Raw genomic sequence first — 25940 nt, forward strand, 5'->3', positions numbered from 1 at the left:
TATAAACTTCTGACTAAATAAACAACCCATTGACATTACACTGAAAGTAGACAATGAGGTACTTGATTGTGTAACAGACAGCACATTCTTGGGGATGAATGTAGACTGCCAGCTAAAAAGGACAGTGAATTTTAGCAAAGAGGCTATCTTCAGCATGTTACGCCCTACGAATCCTTGCACGAGTGTGCGATATTTCATCCCTCAAAGTAGCCCACTTTGGATATATACATTCAGTCCTCAGTTATGGGATAATATTTTGGTGAGTAAGTACTGAAAACATACTAACTATTTTCAAGATACAGAAAAGAGATGTTCGAATAGTAACAAATAGCAGTAACACACTGTAAAGTGCTGTTCAAAAAGTTAGAAATTCTGACAGTTTCGTGTGAATATATTTATCAAAAGATAGTATATATAAGGAAAAGCATTAATCTGTATACCAGAAGCAGCGCAATTCACGACCATGGAACCAAATCCAGACACTGTTTACATCAAAACAGAAGATACAAGTCAAAAACTCAAAATAGTGTGCTATATTATGGTATTAATTTGTACAACAGATCACCACTAAAAATAATGATCCCGACACCTTTAGTCAAAGGCTAAAAAAATATTTCCTAGATAATAGCTATTACACAGCAGATGAATATTTAAAATAACTATAGACTACTGCTCATGAACATTGCACTGCGTAACAAATTTAACTTGGCATGATTAGAAAAGTAGAACTAAGTATAGGAGCTGCATATACTGTAAAGAGCCCTGTTGATTTTATAAGAAATATTGCACAAACATTTGACGACATTCATGCAATGTATATTGTACTACGGATGAATCAATCAATCAATTTACAGGGTATATCGAATGGAACTCGAATGCTGTATCGAAGTAGTATTCGTCCGTGAACTATCGATTATGTTACTGTTTACATATCGGGTTGTCTTCGGTTTTTGTGTTTCCTAATTTTTTTTATCTTCATTTGCATGAAAGGGGGGTATCTGTAGCCATTTGCTATTGAATTGGAAGTATTTATCTAATGGATATATATATAAAAAGGATTAATTAGTGAGGGACTTTTATATATGGGATGGAAGTCGAAGGAGTCTACAGAAATAAAACTTTTGAAAATATTAGGGTATTTAAACGCTTAATCGGAGAACTAACGAATGTAAACAGTAATATGGTTCATTCACAAGACTGTATAAAAGTTTTGATAGGAAAGGAAATTCGTTTGGTTCCGTGCTCTGAATTCAGTTTTAAATGAATGTGTTGACCTTTGACGTTTTTCATAAAAATAGCACACAATACAAAGTGCCGACAGGTCGTAGGGTTGGATGTAGTGAAGTAGCATTTTAACCAGTTATGGAATTTTGAGTTCCTTCACTTAAAACATGTGGAATAGATAACCTTCGTAAACCGATTTCGCGGCGATGGATGAACTAATATTCCATGCATCGCAGAGATTAGAAGCCCTTCAGGTAATTAGAAGGAAAAACGACTGCTGGTGCATCACACTATTGAGCATGACCAAGCTGTTCTCTTAAAAAAACATAAATCTGTTTTTCAGATTCGACTCTTGTGCAGCGTCCAGAACTTCCGAAACAGTGTGCAGGTGTATTCTGAACAAATTCAGAATGCAGTAGTGGAAGCATTAAATAGCCCGCGAGGACTTTATGTGCAGGAGGGGCTACATAACACTTGGGCCGCTGTTCTGAGAGTTGGAAACGACGTTAAAAGTGTAGCGAATCGAGAATACATATACGATGTGTATACCCGTGTACTTCGAATCGTACTTTCTGATGGTAAAGAAAATCACACTGTTTACCACTATCGGTTATTTTCACAAATTCGAGTCATGTAATTGAAATTAAATTTCTGTGTGTAATAGTGCTTGCTAATTCTCGTGGCAAACATTTGTCCTAACGTAAGGGGTGTTTTTGAACGCGTTGGTGATGTACAGAGTTCCTGTGGTCGTGTAGAAGCGTAGTATAATAAACAGATGCTAATGGAACAAAATTAAACTGAACGAAATAAATGATGTTTTCCAAACCTTTAACGAAAACCAATTCACCGTATTATACAATGTACCCTATAAAACCACAACATATGTGTAATATGATCATTTTAACTTAAGTTATTGTTAACCTCCCCTGCACCCCCCCCCCCCCCCGCCCCCCAAAATAGTTCATATCGCACACACACCTGGCTGTAACAGCTGTTAAGATAAAAAACTTAACCTGAAAACTACATTTCCATTCGTACTCTGCAAATCACTGTGGAGTTCATGAACTATGATTTAGAGAGTACATTAGTAATGCATACAGTGGACTTAGTTCATTGATTGAGTCTAGTACTGCCATGAACTGTCGTCTCAGTACAGCCATTATTCTACACACACAATCCTGGTCAGACTTCACCATTACAGTCTCTTCCATTGTCCTGCAAAGTCTTTCTACATGTCATGCAGTTTAATTGGCTATTTTTAAAAGGAATCCATCTTTTCACGTGAGACCTTGCTCACCATTTGATGCTGTTAGAGCCTGGATCTATTAACAAGAGTGTTTCTGGTTTCCATTGCGACACCAGTCAAGTCAACCAGTCCATGTCACCCTCCATCTTGAATTTCAATGAAACTTGGCTCTGCCATGCACTTTGTGTGCTTTGGAGAATATTGATTTAGATTTTTCCCATACAGAGATAACTAGGCCTAACCATACCAGATTGTAGTATTGCCTCTCTTTCCATTTTCATTTGCTGACATTTTAAAGTGTGGAAATTTTGACATTTTTAGTTCTACATGTAATGATGCGAAATTACTCTTGTAAATGTTTTGAGAATAAATTAAAGATTTTTCAGTCTATGTGAAATTTCTTGGTTGTGTGTTCTATAAAGTATAAGGATTGTAAACAAAATTACCTAATACTTGTAAATAAACCGACCAAGGCAGGAAAAATAATATACATATACTTACGTTGTTGTATTTTACTATGTGAAAAACATTGTTCAGCATTACACTGTACGTCACATAAAGGGAAAGGTTTAACTCCCAAAAATCTTTTTTCCAAAATAGCCCTCAAAGCATGTGCTGTCATGTGAGAAAATAAAATTAATGGTGGTGTTCTTTTATGGTATTGTTGCTACTATACCAGTTCTGAAAATTTTAGGGCACTTTGTTTGTCTCACAGACTCAGTTATTGCTGAGATAATACTAGAAGTAATTTTTTAAAACATTTTTGATGTCAGTGTTGTTATACATCTCTGCACTCCATTTGTCATCATCTTATTTACACTTGAAAAGACACCATTCATTGTAGACTACATTGTGCTTGATTAATATTTCCTTATGTTCCATTTGTAATGTCACAAGGGGGGAAAAGCTCTCCTGTTGGCTGGCTGGATGCCCTTCCTGCCGCCGCCCCAAACCCCCCGGGATGGAGTTAGTGTACCCCAGCTCTCTGCGTCTAGTGTAAGTCATGGAATAGTGCGAACGTCTTCACATGTGTGCGTGTCGTGTAACTTGAGGCGGAACGTGGGGACCAGCCCGGTATGGACCTAGTGGGATGTGGAAAACTGCCTAAAAACCACATCCAGGTTGGGCGGCATACTGGTCCTCCTCGGTAAACCGCCGGGCAGATTCGATCCAGGGCCGGTGCGCCTAGTCCAGGAAGCAGCGCATTAGAGCTCTCGGCTACGCTGGTGTGTGGTGGGGGTAGAAGTCTTTGCTAAATACAAAAAGATGTATATGAGAAGAATATCTTGAAAGTGTGTACAATGTAGAAGAGCTGCCACAACAGATAAAGGAGGTAGAGGAGGTTAATGTGCAAGATAGAGATGATCCAGTAGTATGGTCAGAGTATGATCTATCGTTGAATGATTTGATTTGAAATGTGTCATACAGAGTGCATGGAAAGCCTTAAGAATCATTGAATTTAGTGAAGTGTGTATGAAGTGGGTTATTTCATCTGGGAGTGTATGAAATTAACCAGAAAACCAATGGCATCACATTACTGAGGAAGAAACAAATGAATAAATGTGGAAACTGTTGTTCAGTCAGCCTAATGCTAAATGCTTAAAAACTAACAAGAATGATAGAGGATTGTAATGAAAATTGGTGTTTCACTGGGTGAAGATTAGTTGTGTCTGAGAAATGAGAAATTACTAGGAAATCAGCTGTGACCTAGCATTTAGTAATGAAGGAAAAAATTGGGGTTAGCTCTTATAGTGTCAGCAGCTCTTGTGTAGCATGCTGATTTTGGCAGTTCATAGATGCTGATTATAGCAAATCAGTTGATAGTACACATAGGCAGTGAGAATCTTGAATGTAATGATTTATTTAGGCAGGAGATATGAACTGATTACATTTGTTTTTGATAGGGAGAGCACCATAACTTTCAATAATCTGGTAACTACAACTTTTAAGGTTGCTTACTGATTGTCACCTTTCTTTGATGACTGGAAAGAGCTAGATGTGCTGATAGACTAGTCTGTAGTGAAACCAGAGGCCTAAGTTATGTTGGAATGTAAGACTTTGGTTCTGAGATGACAAAGCTAACAAACGTGAATGGGAAAAAGTTATATGTGCTGACATACTGATCTGAAGCATAGCCCAGGGCCTAGTTTAGATTGGAATGGGATAAGTTATTTGTGAGTTGATGAAACTAATAAATCTAACAAGAAAATATGATTGCCGTAATAGACTGATGTGTAGCATAGCCTGACATATATGTCCGTCATTGCAATAACATACTTGGATGTCTCATTTCTGATTTTACTGAAAATTCCAATGATATTTTTAAATCTAACCTAACAGAAAAACATTCCAACAAACTTTAATTTCAGACTATAGACAATTACAAACAAGAATGTCCTTGGCTGCTGTATGCTTTGTCACGTTGACTTCCTGTGGTTCATCACACATTCCGTTACCAACAGTACCTTGCAACAGAAAAGTTGCTGACACCATATAAACACCTTTACCGAAGAATGAATAGAATTAAAGATAATCTTCATGGCATTTGTGCATTTAAAGAAAGTCAATGTATGGTGGAACAACCTGTTTTAAGTGGGTATACAGTACATAGACAGTTGAGAAACTATGGTTTGTAGATAAACTACAATGAGAAGTGGGGAATTTGTTTCAAATGGGGGGGGGGGGGGGCGGAGACAATAAATAAACTACAACAAATAAGAGACACTTCAGGAATTGTGGATGCTTGTAGCCATTAGTTGTGCAAGTATTATTGTACCAGGTGCAGAAAGATAATCCCGAATGTTTCATCAGTAACACCCATATCTGTTCCTTCCTCTCCTGAGTAACTCTTATGAGCCCCACTGTAACACATTTCACTGAATGCTTCATGCAGATCTTAGTGTACTTCGCAAAGAGTGATACATTCATCACACAACCATGAGAACCATTCCCAGAGATATACTCGATGCCATCATCAAATGTTTGATATAGGTTGCAAACCAAACTGTCACCTGCATCACAACTGGTGTTACATTATTCTATTAAACAAGGTTGTCTTTTATTTGGAAGGAACAAGGTGCAATTCCTTATCCAGTCACCCAGATTTAGGTTTTCTGTACTATCCGTAAATCACCCAAGAAATGCGTTCGGGAGAACAGCGGTTCAATCCTGCGTCTGGCGATGCTGATTTAGGTTTTCCATGATTTCCCTAAATCGCTTCAGGCAAATGCCTGGAAGGTTCCTTCGACAGGGCACAGCTGACTTCCTTCCCCATCCTTCCCTAATACGATGGGACCAATGACCTTGCTGTTTGGTCTCTCCCACCAAATCAACCCAACTCACCCAAGAAAATGTCAGGATTGTCCTTTGGAAAATGACATTGTTGATTTTCTTCCCCAATCTGTGTTCCATTTCTGATGATCTCATTATCAACAGGACATTAAACCTTAATCTTTTTTTTATATTTTACTAAGATTTTTTCTAAGGATTCTAAACTACAGGTGACATCTCTGAGCAATGCATTTGGCTTAAAATTGCTAGCTATCCAGTTCTCATCGGCCAAAGCGCGCTGACATTTATCTTCTGTAAGGATGTGGAAGGTTTAATTGTAATCCAGTCATTTGCTCTTGCCCTAACATGCAGACTGAAGGAAACTACAAATATTTTTGGGTTAAGAAAGACTCGCTGAAAATCAAAAGAAAAAACAAAAGAAAGAAAAAACTTGCTAGTTTTTCAGAGTAATCGTTTTTGAACTAGAGAGGAAAAAAAATGCTCACAGAGGCATGTCTATCTCCTTACATAGTGTCATATGGACAAACGGTGCCAGTGTTGCCTTTCAGCAGGTTAAATAGATTATTGTGGGAATTGTGTTGAGATCAGTAGAGGAAGAGGGATTGGCAGTGGGTGGCTAACAGCTCAGAAGGGGGCAGCTGGCTTGCCAGCTAGAAGGGGGGATGCACAGTTGTCAGAGCCGTTGTGGAGCAGTGCATGCTGGAGGTAGTGTGAAGTTGGAGGTATGAGAGATTGAAGCCACAATGATTACTCGACCGAAAGATGTTTTGCAAGGATAGCTCCCATCTGTGTAGTTCAGAGAATCTGGTGTGGCAGGGAAGTTTCCAGGTGACCTCTGTTGTGAAGCAGCCTTTGAAATTGAGCATGTTATGCTCATCTGCTTGTTGTGATCAACTTTGTTCTTGGCAATAGGATGGCAGTAGCCATTCACTCCAGTGGACAGCTAGTTGGTAGTCATAATGACATAGAAAGTTGTGCAGTGTTTGCAGCAGAGTTGGTGTATGACATGGCTGCTCTCACAGGTGGTCCGGTCTTTGATGGGGTAGAATAAGCCTGTGACAGGACTGGAGTAGGAAGCACTGGGTGGGTGGTTTGGGTAGGTCTTCCCTCTGGGTCTTCCACAGGGATACAATCCCTGCGGGTGCAGTGTAGGGATGGACTAGGATGTTGTTTGGGTTGGGTGGGCAATGTAAAACCACCTTAGGAGGCATGGTAGATAACAAAAGTGCCAACAAAGGATATGGTTCAGTTGTTTCAGTTCAGTGTGATATTGGAGAGGGGGGGGGGGGGGGGTTTCAGGGAGGAAAACATTTTATCGTGCATTTATTCAATGTGAAGTTTTGATGTTGTTGACTAAACCAGTTCCTGTTTTAGACCAGTTCTAGTTAATCAATGTCTTGTATCTCTTTAATATTTGCCATGCACCTGGCACCTGGTTTCTCAGGGACGGACTGAAAATAAAAGTTTGACAAGTATTAATCTTCTACATTGATAAATCATGAAACCCAATGCTACAACCAGTGTTGTTTGCCAGTACACTAGTCTTTGTTGTAACTTTGGCAGTCTGTAGTTGTCCTCTTCATAATTCCCTTCTACACCAGCCTTTGTATCCCATGCATAGACCTAACCATTTTAGAGCATTGTGGTATCATGTCACATATTCTTTTCTTGTGCGCTCTTCTTGCACTTTTTTCCTCTGTCTTCTCCCTTTTTTTATACTCTTTTGTCTTCATTTTGTATACTTTTTGAGTGTAAATTTTAGCGCAATTTATTCCTTCTTGTCACTACAAACTTTTTCATTTTTTGACCTGTTTTTCGGCTTAACCTTAGTTCCTCTTGAATCATATTATAGAAGTCATATCCTTAAGAAATGAGGATTCTTCTGATTACAATAGTGTTTCCAACTGTATTGAAATCTTGCATTGATTTGAGAAGATGCCTTTTGAAACATTTGATGATTTTCTTATACATATAAAAATGGAGTAGTTCGAGGGCACCCATTCAGTGGTTGTATGGGGGGGGGGGGGGGGAGGTTGAACTTTTGGTAGGGAGTATTTTTAACTATTTGGATGATGAGTGGTGATTTTTTTTTTTTTTTTTAAAAGACACCATGAAAATGTTCCAGTTCCAACCCTGTTAAAATTGACTTTTAAATCACTTTCTTGAAAGACAAACACGTGACTACACTATATTTTTCCTTGTCGTGAGAGCTGGGGGAGGCGGTGGGTGCACCCTTTGGCTCCAGATGTGGAAGCTGTTGAAGCAGTTACACTCGTTTATAAAAATGGAGGGATCTGCTGCAATGTATAGCGTAAGTAAAATGTAAAAGGCCTTGTATATAAAGTAAGAGAATTTACTTTATATACATGGTATTTTACATTTTACTTACACTGCAGGAAAATCCTGAATATTCTGTTATATCATAGGACAGATGGGTGAAATATGAACAAAAATGGTTGCTGCCATCTGACAATGGACTCAGGCCTGAAACTAGTTATGATGACATAAGTCATTCATTAAAAGAGTTTTGCTGATTGCAGTTTTTTACTAGTGATCTCTGAGAAATCTCATTTCTGCAACCTGAGTTATAAACTCTTGTTTATAGATGACCCATGACTCACTTCCATACAGTAACGGAAGAAGCAGCCAAGGCCTATAGAATTTCAACTGTTTCTCTTCCCATGTTTTGTTTTTCAGGCTTCTATTTAATATCACAGATGTGTCTGAGAAATTTGCTAGTTTCTTTTCTGTATCTTACTTATCTTAATTTTATTATGTGTAATACTATACGGAGGGTGAGGGAGTCCAGCAAGACAACAAGCTGAACTGAAGTCAATAAACAGATAAACTAACCAAGAAGCTCAGTTTGGAATTGTGTACATTTTCAAAAGTCTCTCTTATGAATTATTGTTTTGAGAAATGAAAACTAAGCAGTAAGAACTCAGTGTAAAGTAGATAACTGCACATCTTGCAGTTGCCTTTTTAAAAATATAGGAATTCTTACACTGGCTTCCCAGTGTATTTACTCTATAATGGCATTTGTTGCTAATTATGAACAACAGTACAGATCCACAATAAAATATACTGTTTAGTGTCCTCACCTACAAATCACCCACAGTAAAATATAGAAAAATAATTTCCATATAGGTTTTTTTTTCCCAGACTGAGGTTCTTGATTCTAGTAGAAAGAGTCTTCAATTAGTTCCTGTCATACATAAAACAAGAACCTATGAATCCATGTAAAATGAAATAAAAATATACATTTGTAGTGACTGACTTTAAAATGTCATATTATATACATCCAAGGAGTGAGCATTTTTGTTAGTATTGAGTCAAGTATCAATTTTCATTGCAAGCAACATAGATAACTGTTTTTATATGATAAATATTAATGTCACCATGAAGATATTAAGGTATCAATATGTGACAATCATTAGCTATATAATATAAGTGAGGAAGCAGCACCTTTCTTCAAAGTAGAGCTTTCCTGTTAGTTTTATTGTGTTATGTGTAATCTGAGAAACTCCAAATAACTTAGGCAGTATTACCAAAAAATTGCATTTTTTTCTGTTCTGTAGTGTCTGAGATTTTGTTCCCACTGTACCTTTTGTTACATAGTTACATGTTATCACCCTTTCCAAACCTTTACTCCATGTGCTGTCTTACATTTTCTTTCTAGTACTATGAGAGTATTCACTGATCCAAAACATTTAAGCTTTGTTGCCATATTTCTGTTGTTGTACACTTGTACCAAGTCTGTTTTCCAAGGATACACAGTTGTCTATCTTTATTATCCCTTTTTCTCTGCAGCATATGACTTGAATGTGTATTATAGCTGCCTATTCTTTGTGGTTGGAGGAGCTCTTGGCTTTACTATTGGACTATCATGGAGGAGGACACCACAATCTTCTCAGAGGATGAAGGCAATAGGCTGCAGTTATTATGGGGGAATAGATGTAAGTTTTTTTTTAATATTCTGTATTTACTAACTTAATTTTTTTGAGTGCAATGTCTGTGTAAAACTTAATGTAAACAGCTTTATTCACTTTTGGGCATTTTTATGGGACCAGTACCATCCACTAAATAATTAGGTAAATGACAATAACAATAAAAAGTGCAACAGTTGTGTAAATGACAGTATTAATTTTTAGAAAAATATTGTTACAGATGGATGCTGAAAATTATGTGGACCGATAAGATAAGAAATGAAAAGATTCTGCACAGAATTGACTAGAAATGTAATATATGTTTTTTTTTAAATTTATTTTTTACCTGTGGACTCTAACTGACAATTTCAATTGGAGACTATCAGGTGCATCATTCAATTTTATAAGCAGACCGACCCAGACATGTAAAATAAATGTGCGATATAAAAGGATCACATTTACAGGCACATATATAATCTATATATGCATGTTAAATATTCTCTACCATAATCTAACAACTGACATTCTCTGTGAGACATATATTTAAGTATTTCAGTTTAAAATAACTACTTTTTTATTTTCATTTATTTGTTGTGAATTTTGGCATGAAGGCCATTCAGCCATCTCTCATTGTTTTGGAGATTTGCAGAGTAGTACAATTGGTTGATTTGACATGGAATGATCCTATGGGGAAAAAAGGTAAATTAGTGACAAGCTATGGCTTGCACACACGTTATTCAACTGTTAAACGTCATTACAGGTATTTGGATTTAGGTTATGACATGTTCGATATGCCTGCGATCATTGGCGATGACGTGGTACAGACGAATAGCAAAATTCTGCATGACCTGATGAAGTGTCAAAACATCGATGCTGTCAATGATCTCCTGAATGGCTGTTTTCTGCTCAGCAATGGTTTTCAGGTTATTGCTGTACATTTGTCTTTCATATAGCCCCACAAAAAGGACTCGCATGTGGTCATATCCGGAGAATATGGCGGCCAATCGAGGTCCATGACAGTGGCCTCTGGGTACCCCAGAGCCAGAATGCGCTCCCCAAAGTGCTCCTCCAGGACATCAAACACTCTCTTGCTTTGATGGGGTTGAGCTCCATTTTTCATGAACCACATCTTGTCGAAATCAGGGTCACGTTGAACAATGGGGGTGAAGTTATCTTCCAAAATCTTCACGTACTGTTTGATAGTCTCCGTGCCATCAAGGATTAACGCACTGATTATTCCATGACTGGACATTGCGCCCCACACCCGTTGAGGGTGAAGAGACTTCCCAATTGCGAAATGCGGATTCACAGTCCCCTAAATGTGCCAATTTTGCTTATTGATGAACCCAGACAAATGAAAGTGAGCTTTATCGCTAAACCAAACCATACAGTGCATACTAATTCCCATTGTGCCCCATGGGCAACCATGCAGTTTTAATGTCCTAACACAAACTGTTCAGAAGTTATGACAGTTTTATTTCATATAGTTGAATAATTCTCAACCTATATATGTGCGTATATCATCACCAATTTGTAGCTTTTAGCACCATAGTTCCCATGTCTGTTGTGTAAACAGGAAACTGGATAGGGCTTCATATTGTTCCCTTCGGAAGTCCAACAGTGTCATGCCTTAGGCCTACAGTTTTATTTGTTTCACATAAGTAGACAGATGTTCTAGTGAAAAATATGCTGATACCATAAAGAAAATTTTACGGTTGTCCTATCTCTCTAATTCTTTGCTGTAATAAGGAAATGATAACAAGTCAAGTAGGAAGAAAAGAGTCCTGCTGTTAGATATCGGTCATGGGAGTGGTGTTTGCCAAATGCTGCTGGAAAAGCTATGCCTAGAATACCAGGTCACAAGTATTGTGAAAACCAATACCCAGCTTAGCCAATTGACGGAGAATATAGGAGCCTTGTGCAGAGATTTTGATGAAGAGGATCAGGCACTCATAGTAGGAGGAACAGGAAACAGCCTGCCTAGCTACTGAGAAGTGTTAAAGGCGACCTGGACGAAATAGCAACAGCAGCAGAAATGTATGTGGTGTTTTTGGAGATTTTACAGTGCCTTGACCAGTCCTAGGTTAATACGGCTGTCAACCATCTAAACAGAGAGCTGAGTGGATTGCGATTGATTGAAAGATGAGATTCGTTTGAGGGTTGACTGAAAAGTAATGCCTCTACCTTCGTAACTCTTCAAAAATTGGCAGCATTAGTATGTGGCAGGTACTGACTTTTTCTGTAGCCTCTTCTCTACAGCTTCAGTTGGCGGGAAGCCTTAGCATTGAATGGTTGTGTTGTTACAGTGTAAAGTATGGAGCCCTGCATAGACGGTTGGTCAATGCGATTTAAGCAATGTGCCGTCATTGAATTTTTGACAGCAGATGATGTCACTCCAAAGGAGATTCACCAGAGAATGAAAGCAGTTTATGGTGATTGTGTTGATGTGAGTACTGTGCATCATTGGGGGAGTAAGTTTAAAGATGCTGAGGTGGGAACATCTGACCTGCATGACAAACAAAGAGTTGGACATCCTGTGACAGCAACCACTGAGTTTCACAAGCAAAATGTTGATAAATTGATTCAGGATTATCGCTGTATCACTCAGAGAGAAATTGCAAGCACAATTGTCATTTCACAAGAACATGTGGGTCACATTATTGCTTTGCTTGGGCTATTGGAAGATCTATGCACGATGGGTACTCCGGATGCTGACTCCTGAAATGAAAGCGCACAGACTTAAAATTTGCCAGGAACTCCTTTTGCATTATGAGAATGAAGGTGACTCCTTTCTCCATTCAATTGTGACAGGAGATGAGGACATCATTATGCTTCTGATGAAGATGTTGAGAGAACTGTGAGATTGTGGTTGCGGGAACAGAATTTCGACTTCTTCCGTGACAACTACAGAAAACTTGTTAATCATTGGCAGAAATGTATCCAATTGGCTGGTGATTATATGGAAAAGTGAATATTGGTAATTGAAGATCACATTCTAAGGATTATTTCTGTGTTTGATTTATTAAAATATTCCCATCCAAACCCAATTAAGGCATTACTTTTTATTCAGTCCTCATATATGCCTTGAAGATGTGAAAAATTTTGCAATGATAGATGGTGTGTGCTTCTTTGGATACTGTGTAACTACAGGGCTGGAGAAGTTAAATATTGGACTATAGATTTTTGTGTGGGGTTAACATGGAAAAAGGAGCACCAAGTCAAAAATAATGAAACAAAGAATTTTTTTGTGTAGATCATAACCTAAAAGCATGTGCTCAAATGTTGTTACTGTAGAACACTTTTCTGGTAATTGTAACAGTCTACAGACCCTCTGTAGGAACCTTTCAGCTATTTATGAGAGATGTAGAAGCATTATTGAGTTACACGTCAGGAAAGAAGATTCAGTTAGTAGGTTTTGGAGATTCCCGTATAGATTTCTTAAAAGATACGAATAGGATAAGTGAACTGAAAACATTATTTAGGTGTTTCAGAGTAACTTCAACAGTGAATTGTCCAATTTGTATGCAGCAAGATAGTAGGACCCTGATTGATAAACTTTCGAAGGCAGTGCTCAGGCTGAAGCAATTATTGTGTACGAAATTGTTAATGGATTATCTGATCATGAAGCACAATTAATGGAAATAAACAATATAGCACCTTGCAGCCCTGAGGCAGGTTCATGCAAATCAGTGGGTCTTGTTATTGTGTACAGGATTCAGTATTTTAGGAGCAAGTGGTATGGAATATGATTTATATACAAAGGTTGCCAAGAGAATAATGCACTGCATTTTTTTTCTTAGCTGAAAACAATGCTATGAGTGCGAAATGTTACATGTGTATTATTTGAAGTCTATTGAATGAGGGTGCCAAGTATCTGTATCTTCCGACAGATAGGACAATTTGAAAATGGCATCTGTTGGTGATGTATGTTACAAGCAATGTGCCGTCATTGAATTTCTCACTGCAGGGAGGAAAAAAACAACTGTGGGAAATATTCACAAACACTTGTGCGAAGTCTATGGAGCACCTGCTGTCAACAAAAGTAGAGTTAGTCGCTGGGCTTGGAATGGAGGTTGAGGTCATGAGAAGGTAGTTCGGTGGAGCTCCATGACTTGCAGCGGTTGGGGAGACCATCCACGGCTGTCACATCTGGCATGCTGCAGCAAGCTTCCACATGTTTGGGCCATTAAAGGATGCCATTCATGGAAGACATTTTGAGGATGATGATGAGGTGATTCACAAAGTGAAGCAATGGCTCTGCCACCAGGACAAGGATTGGTACCGACAGGGCATGCACATCCTTGTTTCGTGCTGGAGGAAAGCGATAGAACAGGATGGAGATTGCGTGGAAAAATAGGGTGTGTGGATAAAGCACCATTCCTTCATGTGTGTATTTCTCATTATGTTCAATAAAGAACTGTTGAAGAAAAAAAAATGTGGTGCATTACTTTCTGGGCAACCCACATAGTAAGAGATGCTAATGTCGTATCCAATTATTTTCATAATGTGTCAATATTTGAAAGTTGCTTTCCTAAAAAGTTCCAGAAAACCTGTTAAAAGTAATTTATGTATAACTAATGGAATTAATCCTCGTGTAAGCAGAGCTGCTACTTTTCAATCGAGCAGCTCCTCAGTTTGCCTCCCAAGAGCTGAGTGCATCCCACTTGCCAACAGTGCTCGGCAGACCGGATGGTCACCCATCCAAGTGCTAGCCAGCCTGACAGCGCTTAACTTCGGTGATCTGATGGGAACCGGTGTCACCACTGCGGCAAGGCCGTTGACAATTGTTTTCTAAATGTAGCAGCAGAAACAAGATTAAATGGTTCAGCTGAAGAAGCTAGAGAATGCATTAAAAAGGTCATTCCACAAAAACTATCAGCAGCTAAAAGGAGCACCAACATCCTAAACTGAAATTAATAGAAAAAAATCAAAGCTTTATACACAACATGCTTGAACAAACAGTTGCAAAAAGCTGTGCTGAATAATTTAAACAATATTGCAAGGCTAGGGAATGTTAGGGTCTGGGGAGAAATCACAAAGGGTGCCGTAGAAGGTTTAATTTTTCTTCCACTCCCTTATGTATGTGAATATCCTTCCACACAACATCCAGCAAGTGGGATTGGTACTTTTTACAGATGGTATTTGAGTTATAATAAATCCCATAAGAGAGAAAGCAACAGAAGTGGCCCTTATGATGGTTCTCTGAAAATGGACTCTCCTTAAATTTTGAGAAAACACACTGTATTCAGTTCTGTGCAAGTCATACCAACAACTGATGTAGCACATGAACAGAAGCCAATGGATAGGGTAGAGTGCTCCAATTTTTTGTGTGTACATATTGATGAAAACTTGAACTGGAAAAAGCATATTACAGAGCTTTTCAAGCACCTAAGTTCAGCTAGTTTTGCCTTTTGTGTAGTTGCTAGTCTTGGAAATAAATGAATTAACTTACCAACATATTTTTCATAATTTTACTCACAAGGAGAGGATGCCTACTCATTATCTCCGAATTCATCCAAATTCATGATATATGTAGGGCATGGTGAGACTTGAAAGTGTTCTAAGTGGGAACTTCAGGTGGCCAAGCATTTAGGAAATAAAAGCAATTTTGTATGGATCTATCACCATGTGCACCTTATCAATTGTCCCTGTGACAATGTGGTTATGAAGCAGTGTTTGGCTCAGGGGTAAGAGAATGGTTTCGTATTGAAAGTGTCACGGGTTCGATTCCGCCCATCGGCAAATATTTTTGTGCTCCTTCTTCAAAATCCGGTAAGCTGATAACAGACTTCTACAAAAAATATTTAACTCATGTGATGAAGCCCTTTGTGCAAGAGAATAAATATCTTCTGTTGATTGACTAAGGGGGAGGACAAACAAATCCACATATATGCGACAAACTGTTCCAAGATGAAGATGGATTACCAATGTGCAGTACCAAAATAATTACCCCCAAATGTATGCCGCTAGTGCAACCCTGCAATGTATATTTTTTCGTCAGGTAAAAAATCTAATAAAAAAATGTCAAAACACCACTTACCTCATCGAGAAAGAAGAAGAAATCACTTCCCAAGAAGCTTGCATCAAACTACATTCCAATATACATCATTAGCTATCCTCGCAAGTATTCAGCGACATGCTGCATTACGCGTGGTTCGCTGCTGGGCTATGCGATGAAAGAAGCTGTTTTCATAATGTCAATCAAGTTTGTTTTTCTGTGGAGACATTAAAAAAACCATGTCACTGCAAAAATGCGGCATTTATAATGTGCACAAGATGCGGTCAGAATTATTGCTTCCCGTTTCTTTGATGAATATCGCCCCGGTACAAGTAATTAATCAATTGCAAAAGAATGGAAGTATTGATTTACATACACAATGTTCCTGTGTACACATTAACTGCAATCCCCTTTTAAATGCCTGCAGTCCTGCATTACATCCTATGACTATACCTTTTGTGCTTACATACATTAATAAAATTACCTATTTGATGTTGCAGTTAATTGTAATGTCAGTAGTGTATGCATTGCCAAGGAGTACAAAAAAATTTGCCACCAGGTGGAGTTGAGCCTGCGACCCTTTTATTGCAAATCCAATCTCTTACTGCTGAGCCAAATACTGCTTCCTAAACAAACTGTCACAGGGACAATTGATAAGGTGCTCATGGTGATAGAACTAAATCAAAATTCCTTTTATTTCCTAAATGCTTGGCCATATGGAGTTTCCACTTGGTGCACTTTCTTGTCTCACCACGCCCTACATGTACCATAAATTTGGATGAATTTGGTGATGACAAGTAGGCGTCCTCTCCTTGTCAGTACGTCTTATGGAATATTTTTGTTAAAAAGAAAGTATTGACTGCATAAAAGCGAGCAATGAGAACAAAATGTGATGTTCACCCATAGTTGTCATGTAGGTACCTCTTCAAAAGGTTAGGCATTTTAACTGCACCATCAAAATGCATATATTCACTAATGAAATTTGTAATAAAAATCCATCACAATTTGAGAAGGACAGTTATGTCCATATATACAACACTAGAGGGAAAAATTACCTTTATTACCCACTGTTAAAACTGTCAGTAGCTCAGAAGGGAGTTCACTTACGCTGCAACAAAAATGTTTTAGGATGGAGAACTCCTATTCCATGGACGAATTTCTATTTAAAAACTGATATCCTGTAATATAAAAGGAAAAAAGGCCTAGTTTTTAAGTCTAAATGCATGAGTAAGACTGAAAATAATGCATTCGTTAATGTTAACACTGATCATTTGTATATATATCGTGTAAATAGACTCATTCCACATCATTTCAATAAAAGCCTCTTTCAAATGATCTATGAACATGTAACTAGCTAACTACTGCAAATAGGACTCATCATCTTTGAAAAATGATATTGTAGAAAAGTGATATTAAGGTACAAATGTCAGGCAAACAGCAGCTATGTAAAATGACTGAAGAGGCAGCAACTTTTTTCAAAGTGGCAGCTTCCCTTCAGATTTTCTTGATCAAATTTGACTTTCATAAGTATGAATAGCATTAAGGAGTATAATGATAGTTTGGGTTAATGCAACATACAAATTAAGTTTTTGTGATTTTCTTGTCTTTTCTTCATGTATTCCTGGACGCATTCCACATTAATGAAGGTTTTCCGCCTTGATGGGATCTAAGGAACACCTTGAGTGCATGTACAAATGACTGAACACTGCCACTGTGAACCTTTGCTGACCTCCATAGATGCTGAATGAAATTACAATGAAATCCAGACCAATAGCTGCTTACTGGCGTTGGTAAATATCAACAGGGACAGTTGAAAATGTGTGCCCCAACTGGGACTCGAACGTGGGATCACCTGCTTACATGGTAGACGCTCTATCTGACTGAGCCATCGAGGACACAGAGGGTGGTGCGACTGCAGGGACTTGGCTCTGGCATGCTCCCCATGAGACCCACATTTCCAACTTACTGTCCACATGCTATATTTGTAGTGCCCCTGCCCACTGTACTCATTACTCGCGGCAGTCAGTCTACTAATTCCTGTAAGAGTTTGAACAATGCCCAAAAGAATAGATACCGTTGGTGATCTTGCAGCTCTCGAAGAATGAACTTACAATGAAATCCAGACCATTAGCTGCATACAGGCGGTGGATATCACTGTAATTTCATTCTTCAAGAGCTGTAAGATCATCAATGGTATCTGTTCTTTCGGACTGTATGAAAGAACAGATACCATCTTCATATATTCATATCCATAGATGCTTGTTGAACTGTGTAAGGTTTTGCAGAAGCCATTGTGGATAGCTAGATCAACTTCATGGAGAGGTGTTGTGCACCTTATGCTGGTATGTGAGAGCATCTCACTTTGCACTGTGTGCTTTGTTTTTGGCCAGTAGAATATCACCAGCTACTGCCCACAGTTGGTTGCCAATATGCCCAATATTCACATTACTGTGCCACAGGTTTCAGTGGTGTTATGGTGCCTTTTAGAGCACACATTATCCCCATAGCTCATATTATTTCCTGGATCTCAAAAATGCATTAATATGTGGATATGAATGTGCTAATATATTATTATCTCAGATAATGCATAATGCTTCAGTGAGAAATAGGCTTTGTAATCCGTACTGAGTGTCGATCAGTTACTTAGCAGTTCTCTGGGTAGAAACTTATTGGTGGATGCATATCTTTACATAGCCATTTCTGGTTGTTTATTTTGATGGTTGATTTACTCTTTTATTGTGCATTTCATCTGTTGTTTGTTACTACAACTATAGAGGTTTCTCCAGCAAGGTTTGACTTTTAGAAGAAAGTTCTTCCTTTTACTGTAAGTGTTACAAAATTTGTTAATGTGAGTGAAAAATCATAGGCCTAACAATTTTGTTTGATTTCTTGTGTTATTGCATTTTATGTATTGTTCCCAGGCTGTTCAGCTGCTTGATGATGTGCCTATCCCATCTGTAAAGAAACCTGATGAACTTTTGATACAAGTGAAGGCAGCTTCTTTAGATCCTGTTGATATTCTTATATGTTCTGGCTATGGAAGAGTGCTGCGTAGACTACTCCACAGGTATAATAGTGTAAGTGAAGTGCTTCAGTGTATTTATTTTAGAATGCGGGTCCAAAATGTGATAGAACTCCTTTTTGCTTTTACATTGAATATACTGCAAGACTGGCCTCTTTTGTACCTCAGGTTTGATCGAGAATCTCTCGTTACATGCCTGGAAAAGAGCACAGATCATTTTAAGCTACTAATAGCAGATAAACAGCAGCTCTATAGTACAGCTAAGAAGTAAGTTCATTGCTACCCAGTTGGCAGGCAATTGTTTTAATGGAGAAACTGAAACCAAAAAAGTGAAAAAAAAAAAAAAAAAACTGGTGTGACACCTCACGGAGCTCAACATTCATTTTCTGCATACAGGCTTGGCAACCCCAGGTTCCAAGAGCTGGGGATTAACCATGGCCAGTCTTCTGTAACTATAAGCTCTGGAGATGCTTCTGCAACCACTGTGTGGTGTGGTAGTGGAAGGTTGTGTGTGACAGAGAACGGGGATTTGGCTTCACCACCTGGATCACACCACTTGGATCACAGAGTTGATAGAAACCTGAGGGGTCTATGTTCCGCGTACCAATGAGATGCATGGCTGTTGAGGTAGAACAGTCATTAGCAAGCGACCTTTGGGGAACCTGATTCACCGTACCACAGTTATAAAAGCCTTACCTAGGGAGGGTGGATGAATGATTTCCTAGCAACTCACAATATCAAAATGGCTCACAATAACAATAAGCTTCAAACTCTCAGCAGAAGGGGTGATCCACTGGAGAGTTTACCTATCCACTCCATAAAGAGATCATGGGTGGACAGCTCACGTGACACATCTATGTCAGTGTTTAACACCATTAATAGAAAAATATCAGTATGTAACAATGTATTCATTGTTGTCAAGTGGGACGAGGGCATATTCAAAAGAATATCCCCATTCTATGTAAAAGAAAGTGTGGAGGCAATTGTTGGAACTCCTGTATTACAAGGTTATAGAATGGTATACTGCTGATAGAGACAATTATGTTCAGTGAAGCACCCAAGTTACTGTAAAGCAAAACACTTGGAGATTATCCTATAATTATTGAAATGACAACACCCCCAATTACAGCTGAACTGTCATATCGCTGGCCGTTGTGGCTGAGCGGTTCTAGGCGCTTCAGTGTGGAACTGCGTGACCACTACGGTCGCAGGTTCAAATCCTGCCTCGGGCATGGATGTGTGTGATGTCCTTAGGTTAGTTAGGTTTAAGTAGTTCTGAGTCTAGGGGACTGATGGCCTGAGAAGTTAAGTCCCATAGTGCTCAGAGCCATTTTAACCATTTGAACTGTCATATCAAGTAGTAAACTTATGTATCTGGTCCCTAATGAACTTTTAGTGGAATGGCAAAGTGAATGTATACTCAAGGTGAGAAATATGTTGAAACAGGTGGATGATGAATTAGGGGAAAAATTGATGGTTCCATACAAACATAATTATGTATATGCACAGTTCATCCATTCAAGAATCGAGTATCTCGATAATTTTTTCCTATTACCAGCATTGGTAGTGGCAAGATTTCAGTCCTGGGGATTGCAAGACTGTCGAGAATGTTTTAATTTCAGGGTTGAAGTCGGATAAAAAATGACAAAATAAATATTTGTTTTGTATGAAATAAATTACAAATTAACATTTTTATGATTTTTTTTTTCCTCTTTTCATGTGCTGTGAAACCTTTTTTCTTGTCAAATTTCATGATTGCAAGTCAAAGGGAAGTATCCTTCCAGGTTTTAATGAGTGAGTTTTCAAGTATCAAAATATGTGACAGAAATGCCTGTATCGGTTATAAATTTCGATTTGATACACCTACCCGTTGCTGAGAAAAGGGGATCATAATAGATGGATGGACAGACAAACTGTCTGATAAAAATGACAACAATTTTTTTATGTGATATAATTACAATAAGTGGTATTCAGACTTTTTCCTTTGGTTGTAGTGTGAAACCTTGCTTCTTTCCAGGTTTCATGATTCTAGGTCAACAGGAAATATCCTGTGGGTTTTTATGCATGAATTTGTAAGTATCAAAACATGACATAAATGGCCATGTCTTTTGATTGCAAACTTTACTTTGTTTCATCACCAAGGAACTGTAGATCTCAATATGTGACATAAATTTCAACTTGATATGTCTGCTCATTTCTGAGAAAAAGGGTTTTGGACAGTCAGACACAGAGACAGACAGACAGACAGATGAACAACAAAGTGATGCTGTAAGGGTTTTGTTTTTACTAATTGAGGTGTGGAACCTAAAACACGTACCTTGATACTCACCTTTAATTCATCCATGTTATCTGAATATGTGAAGGCTGGTTTCTTACTTCTTAGAGTCCATCTATATGTGTCCCCAATCCCATGTGTTGCTTTCAATGCCAGAGATTTGGGCACACAGCTACAGTGTGCAAAGGGAAGCTGATTTGTGCAAGATGTGATTTAGACGTTCATGTCCAGACTTGTCATGCACCTTACCTTTTTCTAGTAATTTTTCCGGTGCAGATCCAGTGTGGTCAAAGGAATATGCTCTTTATGTACAGTAACAGAAGATCCAGGAGGTTCGGGTCACTGGTGGTTACTGTATGTGGAGACAAAAAAAATTTTTGAAGCTATCCATCCTCCAACATTCACATCCTCATTCTATTCCATCACCAGTCAGTCAGTTGCCAAGATACTAGCACATCCACATGTGCTCATAGCTGTACTTACCAAGGCACTGCTGCAGTTATTAGCTTGCTAGACACACTAGTGTTGATTTCCAGGGACCGAGCGAGGTGGCGCAGTGGTTAGCACACTGGACTCGCATTCGGGAGGACGACGGTTCAATCCCGTCTCCGGCCATCCTGATTTAGGTTTTCCGTGATTTCCCTAAATCGTTTCAGGCAAATGCCGGGATGGTTCCTTTGAAAGGGCACGGCCGATTTCCTTCCCAATCCTTCTCTAACCTGAGCTTGTGCTCCGTCTCTAATGACCCCGTTGTCGACGGGACGTTAAACACTCACCACCACCACCATTTCCAGGGAAAAGTTAGGTGCCTTCTGCTCCAAAAAAGAAGTCTGGTCAAAAGACATCTATATCTACTTCTTTACCATTCTCCCCACAGAACGTAAAACCACTGTATGGGAAGGTCAAGTATAAAAAGCACAGTTTCAAGCCCTCTAACCATAGTGCAGCTGGCAGGAAAGACTGTCTGATGGACCTAGACATATATTTGGGCAATCCATCATGCCCATCTATTTCTATTCCCCCCAACCTTTTGAATGCCCCTCGCAGGCTACAGGACTTAGAGAGTGTTAAACCGTTTGGTTAAGATAGCTCCTGTCCTTTAGTGGGATGTGAATGGTTACTGGATGCATTTAGAGAAATTAAAACTAATTGTACAAGAACAATCTGTGTGCACCTGCCTTCAAGGCCACAGATATTCCGATGTTGCCAAGATTTAACCACATCTCCCCTGCTCATTCCTCCTACTTGGTGACATCAATGCAAAACATGTGCTCTGGAGCTCTTCTACTGTCTGTCCCAAGAGTTGGCTATTTGAGAGGCTGTTAATGTACTTAATACTGGGGAAATGATGCACTTCTGCATGGCTACTGGTTCGTTCCCTGCCATAGATCTAGACGTATGCTCTCCAGCCCTCGCAGATACTGTTACGTGGGAAGTAGCCAATGATTTACTCTGCAGTGACCACTTTCCCATCGGGTTTCACCTAGCTGTGACTACCATGCCTGAACAGAGACCACCTAAGTGGATGCTCAGCAGTTCAAACTGGCCTCTATACAGCCGACTGGCTGTATTCCAACACTGACAGTACCCAGCATGGGGTGGCCCATATCACAAATGTGATGTATCACACTGCTGATTCTTCAATTCCTACATCTTCTCACCAGGCTAGAAGAAAAGCCATCCCTTTGTGGAACAAGAAACTCCATTTAGCAATTATGGACAGGTGTGCTGCATTACGTTGGCTTACTAGCAGACCAAGTGGAGACAATCCTCTAGCCTTTCAACAAGCAAAGACTAAAACTAGTTGAACCATCAAGCGGAGAAAATTTAGTGTGTGGAGAGAATTTGTAACCTCAATTAAATGTTCCACTCCACTAACGAATGTGTGGGAATCAGTATCGAAGATCCCAGGGAACAAAGGTCCAGGTCCAATTTCTGCCATATTAAAGAATGGTGTCCTCCAAACAGCACCTAGGGAAATAATGCAGTGCTGACAGAACACTTTTCTGTTTTGACCTCCACCTGTTACATACATCATCAATTCCAACATGTGGAGAAACAGAGATTTTTGTCTGACAGCTCAGAGACATTTATTCTCACAGCTCGGAGCCATATATCATCCCTTCCTCCATGTGAGAACTACAGTCTGCATTAATCGCTGCAGGTGACAGTGCTCCAGATCTCAATAGAATTCAATATGGCACGTTACGATGCCTAAAAGTGGAGGCAAAAGCAATTCTCCCATGCCTCTTCAATAATGTATGGGCCAAAAGCTGTTATCTATCTGTGATGGGAGGTGATTCTAATGCCACTTCTAAAGCCAGGGAAGGACAGGTTATCTCCAGATAGGAGTGTGGTGCTCACTTACTGTATAGGAAAGACCCTTGAGCAGATGATAAACTGACATCTAGAGTGGACGTTTAAGAACAAGGAACTGCTGAGCCATTTGCAATCTGGGTTTCGGAAATACCAGTCCACACTTGACAATCTCCTCCAATTAGAGTATGTGATGCAAGACTAATTCTTATACAAACAGCAGTTCTTTGGCGTATTTTTTGATCTGGAGAAAGCATATGATACCACCTGGAGAGGAAATATCTTCGGTCATCTGGATGAAGGGGGATTTTGTGGGCGTCTCTCCATCTTGCTGCAGTCCTTCCTTGCTGAATGTGAGTTCCAGTTTCTTTTCGAAATTAATTTGCTGACCAAATTTCAAATTTCCTTGACACCTTCTGCCCTTCTGTCATATAGATTTACTGCCAAATATTTAAATACACGGCAAAACAAAAAAAAACAAAAAAAAAACTATACACTTTTAGACGTTTCCAATTCACTCAAGATTTGTTGTTGCAAAAGTGCCTGTACAGAGGGGTGCAGGAAAGTATAGACTCTCTTTGATAGTTGATATCTTTGGAACAAAATGATATATTGTTGCAGTTTTGCATGGTAGTGTAGTCCATTGTTTTCTCAACAGATTTTGTCATGGTTTTTTTCCAATAGATGACAGTGCAGCAATGAATGAAGTAAGATTGTCATTTGAGCAATGCGAGGCCGTATTAAAGTGGTAATGGAAGTGCGAAAATATGATAAAGGTACAACAGCAATGGTATAATGTGTATGGAACTCAACCACCAACATGTACAACAATCTATCATATTCGAGATAAACTGAAGCCAATGGTACTGTTCAGGATTTTCATGAGGGAAGGTCTGGCTGACCAAAAGACATCAAGTAGTCCAGATTCCAGCCCTGCTGTGTTGCAACATTTTAGTAGGTCAGCTCAAAAATCTCTGAAGCAGACGAAAGATTTTACCCACACCAAGTTGTCACTCTGCCTCACTAACCCAGAGATGAGTCAGATCCTACTGGGATGAAAATCTGACTGGACAATGGATAACTTGAAGAGGAGCTGTTGAGCATGCCAATAGCCACCACAGTAGTACAAGTCAATATGCCAGCAGATGAAGATATTGAAGAAATGTATGTTGAGATAAAATAAATTATTCAGATAGTTAAGGGAGACAAAAATTTAATTGTTATGAGGGTCTGGAATTTGATAGTGCGAAAAGGAAGTGAATTAAAAATTATGGTTGCATATGAATTACGAGAAATGAATAAAAGAGGAAGCGGTCTTGTAGAATTTTGCACAAAGCATTATTTAATCATAGCTAACACTTGGTTTAAGAATCACGAAAGAAAGTTTTATATGTGGAAGAGACCTGGAAACATCAGAAGGTTTCAGATTGATTATATAATGTTAAGACAGAGATTTTGGAGCCAGATTTTAAATTGTTAGACATTTCTAGGGACAGATGTGGACTCTGATCACAGTCACCCACAGTTGACTGGTTATGAACTGTACATTAAAACAGATGAAATTGCTAAAAGGTAGAACATTAAGGAGGTGGGACCTGGATAGGTTGTTGAGAGTTTTGGACAGAGCATTAGGTAACAATTGACTAGAACAGGGGAAAGGGATACAATAAAAGACACACAAATAACTTTGAAGTAAAAAGACAAGGCCTAACAGAAATCCATGAATAACACTGAATTTAACTGATGAAAGGAGAAAATATAAAAATGCAGAAAATAAAGCAGACAAACATCTAAAAAAATGAGATTGGCAGGAAATGGCAAAGCAGAAATGGCTAGAGGACAAATGTAAGGATTTAGAAGCATATTTTGCTTGGGGGAAGATAGATACCACCTACAGGAAAATGAAAGAGGCCTTTGGTGAAAAGAGAAGTAGATGTATGAATATCAAGAGCTCAGATGAAAAACCAATCCTAAGCAAAGAAGGGAAAACTGCAAGGTGGTAGGAGTATATAAAGTGTTTATACAAGAAAGAGGAACCTGAAGGCAATATTATAGAAGTGGAAGAGGACATAGATGAAGATGAGATGGGAGAATAATTTGACAGAGCAATAAGTTGAAACCAGGCTCCAGTAGTAGACCCCATTTTATCAGAACTGCTGACAGCCTTGGGAGAGCCAGCAATGACAAAACTCTTCCATCTGGTGTGCAAGATATATGAGACAGGTGAAATACCCCCAGACTTCAAGAAGAATTTAATAATTTCAGTACCAAAGAAAGATGGTGATGACAGATGAGAATATTACTGAACTATTGTTTTAATAAGTCATGGTCACAGAAGATGAACACAGATGATTTATAGAAGAATGGAAAAACTGGTAGAAGCCGAGCTAGGGGGAAGATCAGTTTGAGTTCTTGAAATATGTAGGAACATGTGAGGCAATACTGACTTTACAATTTATTTTAGAAAATAGGTTGGGAATAGGCAAACCTACATTTAAAGCGTTTGCAGACTTAGAAAAAGCTTTTGACAGTGTTGACTGGAATAGTCTCTTTGAAGTTCTGAAGGTAGCGGGGGTAAAATGCAAGGAGTGAAAGGCTATTTACAACTTGTACAGTAACAAAAAAGATGGCGATTATTAGTC

General features: G+C 38.8%; 1 protein-coding gene across 3 annotated transcripts in view; it reads left to right on the forward strand.

Annotated features, from left to right (window-relative positions):
* Nucleotides 1–937: 937 nt before the first annotated feature.
* The window catches only part of LOC126416784 (reticulon-4-interacting protein 1 homolog, mitochondrial-like), a 172061-nt gene continuing 147058 nt past the window's right edge, over nucleotides 938–25940 (forward strand). For 2 of the 3 annotated variants that reach the window (XR_007575528.1, XM_050084647.1), the window contains exons 1-4: nucleotides 938–1478; nucleotides 1568–1802; nucleotides 9572–9717; nucleotides 18607–18762. Coding sequence is in view for 2 of the 3 variants with exons in the window: in XM_050084647.1 (XP_049940604.1) it covers nucleotides 1431–1478; nucleotides 1568–1802; nucleotides 9572–9717; nucleotides 18607–18762 (585 nt within the window). In the remaining variant the exon portion in view is untranslated. The remainder of the gene's footprint in view (nucleotides 1479–1567; nucleotides 1803–9571; nucleotides 9718–18606; nucleotides 18763–25940) is intronic. The other variant, XM_050084646.1, reaches the window with a different exon arrangement.

Source organism: Schistocerca serialis, chromosome 8 (assembly GCF_023864345.2).
Source record: "Schistocerca serialis cubense isolate TAMUIC-IGC-003099 chromosome 8, iqSchSeri2.2, whole genome shotgun sequence".
Taxonomy (NCBI): Eukaryota; Metazoa; Arthropoda; class Insecta; order Orthoptera; family Acrididae; genus Schistocerca; species Schistocerca serialis.